The following is a 9,572-nucleotide window of genomic DNA, read 5'->3' on the forward strand; positions in this document are numbered from 1 at the left end:
GGTCATGTGAGTGAGGTCATGTGATGCGGGTTGGGGTGTGTATTTAGTTAGTGTATATTTAGTAAGTGTATATTTAGTGAGTGTATATTTAGTAAGTGTATATTTATTAGTGTGAATAGTAAGTGTATAGTAAGTGAATAGTGTGTAGTGTATCAGTGTATAATTGTACATGTGTGGTGTATAGTAAGTGTATAGTAGGTGTATACTGTGTGGTGTATAGTGTATATGTGTATAGTGTATATGTGTATAGTGTATAGTGTATATGTGTATAGTGTATAGTGATTAGTAGTGTATTAGTTTGTAGTATATTTAGTTAGTGTGTAGGTTATAGTGTATAGCGTATAATATAATGTATATTTAGTTAGTGTAGTTTATGTTTTTACTTAGTAAGTAGTTTAACGGTGTTTGCTATTGTATTGGTTTATTGGTGTATTTTTGTCTTGTTATGTTGCTCTGTTCTTGTATTGGTAGTACAGTATTGATCTTGTATTGGTGTGTTCTTGTATTGGTGTGTTCTTGTATTGGTGTATTCTTGTATTGGAGTATGCATTGATATAATATATTGGTGTCTTGGTGTTTATGATATGAGAGTGTGAGGATGTGTATTAGTGTATTGCTGTGTTGGTGTATTACTGTGTTGGTGTATTACTGTGTTGGTGTATTACTGTGTTGGTGTATTACGGTCTTAGTGTGTTATACATGAACTCAGTAGACAGCTACTTCAGTTTATTTGTCTGTTAGTGAACTCATTTATCAGTGTAGTATAAATATATTGTGAGAACGTCTTATTGAGAGAATATCTTATTGTAAAGCGTCTTACTGAGACAGAGTCTTACTGAGAGAGTATGCAAATATGTCCACTCCACGCAAACACCTAAAATGACAATAGAAAGTATCAAGTTGAACCAGCTATCAAATAATTAGATCATATTTGATAACCCAAAGCTTCAAAAATGCTTATACTCTATCCATTTTCTTCTCCATTTTACAGTGGTTTCATCCTTACATCAAACCCCCATCACGTGCATCACCTCGTTAGTAGTAATCTCTTGATTTGCTTGCTGAATTGTCCCTTCTCTCAGCATTTCCCTCTATGTATCAACGAAGATTCCCCTTCAAGAGAGCTTAGGCACTTTCCTATTACCCCTCTCATTCATATCCATTTGGCTGCAATAAAATCTCTCCTTCGAGCTTTTTCGGTATTCCCGGCAACTTGTATCGCATGTTTAACGTATGAAGTGCTATTTACCACAGCAAACATCTGATATACCTCTGGTTCTAATGATAGTCACGGAAATTGCTCCGTAATTTTCTGAAATGATGCATACCATGCTAATACTGTCGATCCCCCACATCACACAACTTCCTTGACATCTCACACAAACATTACACACCACACCGGAGCAAGGAGTCATTGAAGACCATAATTTGTCCCTTCGTCAATCTCTCTTCTCAGTGCAGCAACCACAACGCAAACAAATCCAATTCTTCTTCTACTTCCTCCTCATTTTCTCCTACTTCTTCTCCAATTACCAACTCTTACATTAGCACCTTATCAGCTATAACAACTCAATAGCTCATCCAGATCCTGTCCAATGTCGCAATTTGCAACAACAAAGACAACCTCCCCAAACCATTATCAATGTCGCTACACACGACATCTAATGATGATATCCTGCACAGTAAACCATCACCTCATTGCTTCTGTTCCTACATTCCTGTTCTCCACTATGCTATCTTCCACAATCCAGACCCCCTTTCCAAGGTGTTCGGCATAGAAAAGGGAACTATAAGAATCAGGAACGGCCCTTTGGACGGACAACTTCCTCAGGACGAAATCACCCATAAAATGGCAGAACAATTGAGTCTTTATGGCGGTGCCATCTCCACAATCATTCCAAGGTCCATCAAACCTCATCTCGTAGATGTCTCCCACATTCGTCAAATACCAGATACCCAGGAAGTGTACATCGTGCAAGACACTCGTAGCAATGCCAAATTCGATAAGTCGTTGATATTCGACTTGCTAGAGAGGGTTCCGGATCAAAAGTACGAGGACGCCATCGCCATTCATCTCCAAGATATTGTGGAGTCCGATGAGCCGGCAACAAATCACTTCATTGAAGCCGTTGAAAAGTCCCTGGACGGGTCGTCAAACTCTCAGGTAGTTGTTAATTTTAGCTTCATACAGCACAAAAATACAAGAAGAGATGCAAAAGAAGAAGATTCGCCGGTTAGTGTAATAACGTTTATAGCATTGCTCCGTTTAGAAACGGTTGAAACTGACGTCTTAATTACTTTGAATGTACCTCTTTCACATAACGTGGATGCCGAGGAATTTTTGAAGTACTTGGGTTCGCTGGGAGACGTCAACGAAGTCCTAGAGGAATTAAAAACTGATTACTTGATTTTCAGGGATGTGGGGTACAATTACGTAGTTGAGGACTGGGGTCTTTTTGGTATGTAGACCACTAAGGCCTAATATATAAGCGAGTATACATATTTTGAGGCATTGAAAACATTTAAATCGTTAATTAAATTAATTGGAGTACACAGTATAGTTCACTATAGAGTATTAGTTTTGACATAATTAAGGATTAACACCAACAAAGGAATCCGCTATTAGTAATTTCCTCTCCATTTTATCCTTGGTTGTGGGAAAGTCTACACTTTTCCGTTCCATTTTAGGAAGTATTTCTTCCTCACACTATTTGCATAAAAAATGGGGTTGCGGTGCTAAATCACATTGTATAGTAGGTACGTAGCATAGGAAGAGGGTCATGACAGCGTTGTTTAGTTATAAATGAGTTATTGTAGAATGTTGCATTATTAAACTCACAATTTCTCAAATTCTATAAAGTCCAAAGGGTACGTGTGGAGTAATCATTGATGTATGGAATTGATCGCGGATCTCCGTAAGGTTAAGAGCACTACCAACTTGTCTTTGGCACTGCTGCAAAATAGATGTAACAAAAAGATTCAAGGAGACAACATTTCCTGTGAGGTAAAAATAAACCCTTTCCATGGCATGGACTATAAGGCATGGAAGGATATACACGAAGTAGTATAAGCCTATGAGCAAAAGACACAAGTTGAATAAGATGAAGAAGAATGCCTCTCCATACGATAATATAGGAAGTGGAGTATTGAAGTAGTAGAAATAGTACAATTTCTGGACTCTGTTAGCGGCCTTTGAAACTAAAAACATGACTTTAATATTTAGGGGTAGTAATATATAGAAGTTCTCACGAATTGATGATAAATAAGATAGTCCTTTGGAAGTGGCTAAAACACGGATTGATGGATTTAAAAAATACTGTTTAATTCGTATTTTGAGAGTATCTCAGTGGATCCACAATCTATAAGTCGGATAATGGGAATATCGTAGAATTTATACCACTAGGTTATACCATAGCATCTAGCATCGCTCAGCCGTATTTTCCGATGTCCTGCGTATATTTTTCTCGGAACCATTATTGATGCAAAATGGTATTTATAAAAGAACGAAAACTATTACTAATGGTAACAATATCGGGAAAATTTACACTGCTCACGACTTCCACGTTGTACTTGGCAGAACTATATGAATCTTGGTATAAGCGTAGAATTATCGATTTGTTAAACATCGGAGAAGTTGACGTTCTCTCCAGAGATGTTCCAATCATAGCTTTATTATCAGCAAGCATACGCCGCACCCTTCTTAACCAGATTACTTCATTTACAATAACATACAATTTGTTGTTGGTGCCTGCAAAGCCTATTAGTTTGTACCGGAAATGGGGGTTTTCTATTTGCTCGAAATGCTGGTTCAATGCAATTTCAATCTGTGATATTGTACTGGAAGTGGTCTTTTTCGATGATGTAAACCTGACTGGGTGAATAATATCTTGAAAAGACCATGCCAATATCCACCGAGATGTCTTGAATTGGATCCTAAATTCATGAATTTGTATGACGGACTTTGATGTTAGATATTCTTTTAATATTGAAATATGGTCATAGATGCCCAACTGACTTGTAAACCAGCAAAATTGGAATTGGGGAAGTTGGCTTGCTATAATGCTCTCGTCGATAATACGCTTCACAAAACCTACTTCTCCTCCATCTTCATAATATAGCTCAGAGTGTTCGCTGACCATTTCATTGGGCTTCTTGGTGAACTTCTTTGTCTCGCTCGACTTTAATTCATTCTCATCTTTATAAAATGGCGGGTTACATACGACATAGCTAACATGAACATCTTCCTTGGGTATAGGTATCAAATTGGACACATTATCTTCGATAACGACCAATTTAATACGCTTCTTCAACTCATCGTTGAGGAGGCTATTAATATGAGCAATTGAAGTCCGATTGATCTCTGTGGCTATAAACTTGTTTCGTTCGTTCAATTTCAAACCTAGAATAGGGTATATTAGAGAAGATCCAGTGCCGATATCCACAATCCATCTATCATTCGGTTCTTTATTTTCCTTGAATTGACTATAGATTTCGATTCCTTCCATTAAACAATTCTCCACAATGCTCAAATATTCCATTCTATTATTGATACGAGGACAGAGCTTGTTTCTATGCAATGAGTACTGGGGAACATTAAAGTATTCCTGAACAATGGTTTCCGTGATATCATACTGATTCGAGGCTTTTGTGAAGTCGTATTGAAATGGGGCATCCCCTTTTCTCTTTCCATAAGCGTTTGTTGTTTTGCAATTACTTCTCAAGCGGGGATACTTCTCTATTAAGTGCTGTATATCAATAGAAGGCACATCTAAATGAAAATTACTAGTATATATTGTCATTTAATTCACTGACGACTATTGATGAGTATTTACTACAGAATATTACCATGTGATATATATAACAGCTCTGTTGAACCATATTCTTTAGACTCCTCTTCGCACGTCAATTTGCGCCCAACTTGACAGAAGATGAGTATACCTAACTACTTCTATCTGTAGCCCCAACAAACACCCTCAATTAAGAACTTGCGGCTTCTATGACAACCGAAACAATAACAATTCTACCTTTTTCAGAAGTACGTACACTCCCAAATTTCTAGACACGTTTTACGACACTCCGGCGCTAATACCATATCATAATGGAAGACGTTCATCCATGTTACTTTGTTTTTGTTAGCATAACAACTGAGAAACTGAGATTGTCTCGTTCGAGAAAAGCAAGATTCTTTCTCTTGTACACAGCACAAAGAATAGCGCAATTTAGTGCGTCTACAGAACGGCTTTTTTTCAGAGGTGCTACAACCGACATTGAGGTATTTTTTCTGTGGACGGCATAACACCTTTTCTATCCGGAGGGTCTTGTTATCTATATGAACCGATGTATTAATGCTATATTAGCCTATAGTGGGTATACATATGCTATGGGAGCAAGGCAGCAAGCCAGATGAAGTCTAGATATTGCTGAATAACAATCTGTCTTGCTTTCTTTTCAATTTTTGCTTTCTTTTATCGATGATCTCAATGCCAAAATTTTCGTCTTCTTCTTGCTTTGGCTGAGGAGTAGGCTGTTCAAGATGGGAACCCCATTGGTTCGGATCAACAATATTCAATTCCTTAACTCTTGGAATTACCTTCTTCTTGGTTTTCTTTTCTAATGCTGGGAATTTCTTCTCGTCTCTCAAATTGGAAGCAGAGTTGCTGCGAGAAGACAAGTTCGATAAAGATGTAGTGGAAGACGATGCGCTCTTGGACTGACCCAAGATAGGAGAGGAAGAAGTTGCATTCTGGTTCAAACCATTTAAATAGGTTGGCTTATAAGTGGAGGGTGCTTGAGCCGTATTAACAGATGGTGCTTTGACTGGTGTCTTCTTAATAATTGTAGTGTATCTGATTGGGGCGGTTGTAGGATTAATAATTGTTTTCTTTTGTGGTTTTGCCAAGGCTGGAAATGATCCCAAAGGAGACGACTTACGACCTACGGAATTTGCAGCCACCCAAGAACTACTATTGAATGTACTGCTTCCATTACCCAATACTGGGAATTGTTCGCCCTCTTGTAAAGCTTGTAATTCTCTTGCCACGTCAGCAAGATCCTTATGGAAAGGTGTTCCTTCTGGGAAGAATTCCATAAATTCGTTTACAAGTAATCCTATCTCTTCATTAGTCTGATGCACGAACAACTCCTTGGTATAGACCCTTTGTAAGTCTTTACCGGTGAGACGCTTAGAACGAAATCCGTTGTTAGCGTCCACAAATTTCAGGAATTGTTCCAGGTTGTAGTTTAAATAATGTTTAGCTCTTTCTTCGAATCTCCTCTTTTTAATATCAAGAGATTGATAGTCGTCCTCTTCGCTTCCTGAATCCATAGCAGCAGCAGCTAAAGTAGCTCTTCTCGAAGCTCCTTCCCCGAAGTTAGTCGATAACTGCGAATGGAAATGCCTAGAGTTGGAGCCAATTACTACCCCTCTGCTTCCGCTTAATCCTCCGTGTTCTTTCAACATATGTGCTGTCAAGTCGAGGTCTTCTCTGAAAACAACAAAACGCTTTTCAACACATGCTGGGACCGCACAGATGTAATGTTCTCTTTTGAAATGGTTGTAAACCGAATCGTAGTTCCTGAAATAATCAGCAGTCTTTGGAGAATATTGATCACAGATATGGCATCTCTCATGCTTGTCTCTTATATGGATATTGAGTTCGTCTATCAGATAAAATCTCTTTCCATGGCAATGCTTACATTCTGGGTGGCCTTTAAAACCGCTGTCGTCTCCGTCTCCTTCCACCTGATGGCGCTGAAGTTGCTTATATGTGTATAATGGCAATTCCTCTACGAAAGCCTTTTTAAACTTCGAACAGATTAAACAGTAGTATTTTCCATGATTTTCCTTAGCGTGGTCACATAATTCTCTGAAAGTACCAAACACTTGCTGATCAATTGAACATACATTTTCGAGCAAGCTATTTGTGTCCTTGGCTACATAATCCTTGGTGAATTCTATGTTGAATTTGTTATCAAACAGAACAAAGTCGCTACTGCTGAAATCATCAAAAGTACGAGTAATCTCTTCCGTAAATATCACTCTGTCATTGTCACTTCTGCAGATCAAACAGGTTCTCTTTTCGTATAGCGCTCTTTGTCTGAATGTACATCTATGACAGGTAGTGTGATTACAAGGCGTTACGGCAGCATATTCGATTCTGTTTGCACAAATTATGCACTGTTCACTTTCATCAAGTTCTTCTTCATTTTCTGGTGCTCCTGGTCGTTTTTGTCCGGTTTCTTTCCCGTCTGTATTTCGATTTCTACGGTACCCAGCTCTTGATTTTGTTCCTGATGACTGTTTTCCGCCCCGACTAACACGGGATTTACGGGGAATTCCGTTTGATGTGGTTGATGGGGTTGAATCGGTGGTAGCAGGGGTAGATGTTGGTGATGACATTAGGTAATATTTACTCTTCAAACTATGGTTAGTGCATTAACTTCAAATGTCAATCTTTCTGATTAGCCGCTTTAAAAGTTTCTCGTTTTAATTTTTTGTCCCAAAAATTTTTCATTCGCTTTTAACAGTGCGATAAAGAAAGAAAGGAGGGTGATTGTTCTGATGCAATTTGGATGCGATTCCTATGAAAATTAGAGAAAATTGTTATATTGGGCGGTTGTTAGCTCTGTCAAATTTTCAGAGATTTTACAAGAATTTTGGTGGAATTACATCGATGTTCTGTCAGCATAAGTAGAATTCATTGAATCACCAAAAATTACGACGGCGGTGGGGAACGATTTTTGATCATGTGATGTTGAGTCACGTGTGCTAATATGGATTTATCGAAGTGATTGTTGTAATGAAAGATGTTGAAATTGACTATTAATTGCTACTATCTATATTGGATAGTTGTTGTGCTATAGGTAGTTGTATATGTTAAATAGTATTTAAAATAGTTTAGTTCCAGTAGTAATGTTTAATGTCAGCGCAACCCTCAATGTTTCTCGGTTGTTGTATAACCCCAGTCTCTGCTTACCCCATGTAACTGTCAAGTCATTCGACCAGATGATTATTCCGTTCAAAATCCCTGGACACCCGGAAGTTCAGATAAAGGGCGTAGTAGTAGATAAAGACAACTGCTTTGCTAAAGATCACGATGACAAGGTCTGGCCAGAATACAAGGTATGTTAAAATGGAAATCCCATAAAAATTTCAATTTACAGTTGATAATACTAACTATAATAGGATACATGGGCAAAATTGCAGCAAACTTACCCAAAAGAACGCCTCTTGATAGTCAGTAACTCAGCAGGAACAGATGACGATACCAACTACTCCCAAGCTGAGAGATTGGAACAAAACACAGGAAGCACTGTGTTGAGACACCTGGTGAAGAAGCCTGGTTGTCTTGACGAAATTAAAGACTACTTTGCCAAGCAAGATGTTCTTGCCCACGAAATACTCATTGTAGGAGATAGACTTTTCACAGATATACTTATGGCCAATATGATGGGATCTTGGGGCCTCTGGCTTAGTGACGGCGTAGAGCAGTCCCAAAAAGTCTTCCCTAAAATGGAGAGACTGTTGTATTACAGATTGGTTACTTCCAGACCAGAAGACCCTTACGTACCACCGGTTCCTGCCACTCCTAGTAGCTCGAATCCACCATCTAACCTTTAAAAATACACTTCGATAGAATATTTTCAATAATAGGAAGGAATACCAAGAAAAGCGCAAATAGCTTATTATTATGTAGCAAAGCGCTTAATTCTTTTGGTGTGCAAATATGATGGTCATATGAATGGAATTTAAATCCAGTTTGCAACAGCTCTACCACAGCTTAGCAGGCTATGGAACTCAAGTAATGGCAGAACCACCTCGAAATATTCTCTTTGATGATCAGGCTCCTCAAAGGGTGCCAATTGTTGTAGGTAACCCTGAAATTATCGAAGATTTAGACGGCATGTATGATGTGAAGACTTTTAAGATTCTATTACAAACGTATATGGGACTATTACTCAGCCAGTACATTCTTGTGTATGCTTGTGTTCCATTTGATGACATCGATAATCGCCCAACTATGTGCATCATATCCAGCCTTTATTGCCTTTTCATGGTATGTTCCATTAGTGGGTTAACTCTATAAATGGGTGCAAAATTTCACTTACTAACCGTTGACCTTCCTTCTAGTTTGCAATCAATGCTACCACACTCCCAATTTGCTCCTCAAGCATACCTACAATAACTGCTATGAGGGCGCTTCTATTTTCTTTATGTCTTGAGTTTGGGGAGCTTGCTCTTAGCGTAGCTTCGGGCATTTTGTGTCTTAATGCTCCCATCATGTATCTGTACGAGTATGACAATGCTACCAAAAGCACCAAGAAGATAGACGTCACAACTTATATACAAGTTGTCACAACCTGCTCAATGGCCATTAACACTGTGGCTTTCTTTAATGTTCTACTTCTCGTTGTGATGATCTCTCGAGCTTTAAGAAACCTCATCAACTTCATTGACCGACGGAGTCTAAACAGCCAAGAGCGGTTGGTGAAGATGGAGTCTGAATTATCCAAGGAGGCCCAACTTCAACAGAAGAGAGCATTCTTGGGTTGATTATAGTCTACTATCCATG

The 9,572-nt window shown here is 38.6% G+C and overlaps 6 protein-coding genes across 6 annotated transcripts; 3 read left to right on the plus strand and 3 right to left on the minus strand. All coding sequences in view use genetic code 12, as the record gives it.

Annotated features, from left to right (window-relative positions):
* The first annotated feature begins 1,453 nt into the window (after positions 1–1,453).
* On the plus strand, positions 1,454–2,656 carry RJT20DRAFT_30001 (Ran GTPase-binding protein). The gene has a single exon (XM_064919615.1). The coding sequence runs from the start codon at positions 1,643–1,645 to the stop codon at positions 2,465–2,467; it is 825 nt and encodes a 274-aa protein (XP_064776315.1). The 5' UTR covers positions 1,454–1,642; the 3' UTR covers positions 2,468–2,656.
* Positions 2,657–3,341, minus strand: RJT20DRAFT_30006 (uncharacterized protein). Its single transcript, XM_064919616.1, has one exon. The coding sequence runs from the start codon at positions 3,206–3,208 to the stop codon at positions 2,846–2,848; it is 363 nt and encodes a 120-aa protein (XP_064776316.1). The 5' UTR covers positions 3,209–3,341; the 3' UTR covers positions 2,657–2,845.
* Positions 3,342–4,949, minus strand: RJT20DRAFT_30007 (uncharacterized protein). The gene has a single exon (XM_064919617.1). The coding sequence runs from the start codon at positions 4,797–4,799 to the stop codon at positions 3,474–3,476; it is 1,326 nt and encodes a 441-aa protein (XP_064776317.1). The 5' UTR covers positions 4,800–4,949; the 3' UTR covers positions 3,342–3,473.
* A 404-nt stretch (positions 4,950–5,353) lies between these two features.
* On the minus strand, positions 5,354–7,833 carry RJT20DRAFT_29997 (E3 ubiquitin-protein ligase). The gene has a single exon (XM_064919614.1). It carries the CDS (start codon positions 7,397–7,399, stop codon positions 5,411–5,413), a length of 1,989 nt encoding a protein of 662 aa, XP_064776318.1. The 5' UTR covers positions 7,400–7,833; the 3' UTR covers positions 5,354–5,410.
* Positions 7,834–7,912: 79 nt separating this feature from the next.
* RJT20DRAFT_133695 (phosphatidylglycerophosphatase) lies at positions 7,913–8,620 on the plus strand (the record flags this gene model as incomplete). The annotated part of the gene is made up of 2 exons (XM_064918239.1): positions 7,913–8,122; positions 8,186–8,620. The coding sequence occupies 2 exons, from the start codon at positions 7,913–7,915 to the stop codon at positions 8,618–8,620; spliced, it is 645 nt and encodes a 214-aa protein (XP_064776319.1).
* A 184-nt stretch (positions 8,621–8,804) lies between these two features.
* RJT20DRAFT_133696 (uncharacterized protein) lies at positions 8,805–9,553 on the plus strand (the record flags this gene model as incomplete). The annotated part of the gene is made up of 2 exons (XM_064918240.1): positions 8,805–9,056; positions 9,131–9,553. 2 exons carry the CDS (start codon positions 8,805–8,807, stop codon positions 9,551–9,553), a joined length of 675 nt encoding a protein of 224 aa, XP_064776320.1.
* Between the last annotated feature and the right edge of the window lie 19 nt (positions 9,554–9,572).

Source organism: Scheffersomyces xylosifermentans, assembly GCF_036884685.1.
Source record: "Scheffersomyces xylosifermentans strain CBS 12540 chromosome Unknown RJT20scaffold_2, whole genome shotgun sequence".
In the NCBI taxonomy this organism is placed as follows: Eukaryota; Fungi; Ascomycota; class Pichiomycetes; order Serinales; family Debaryomycetaceae; genus Scheffersomyces; species Scheffersomyces xylosifermentans.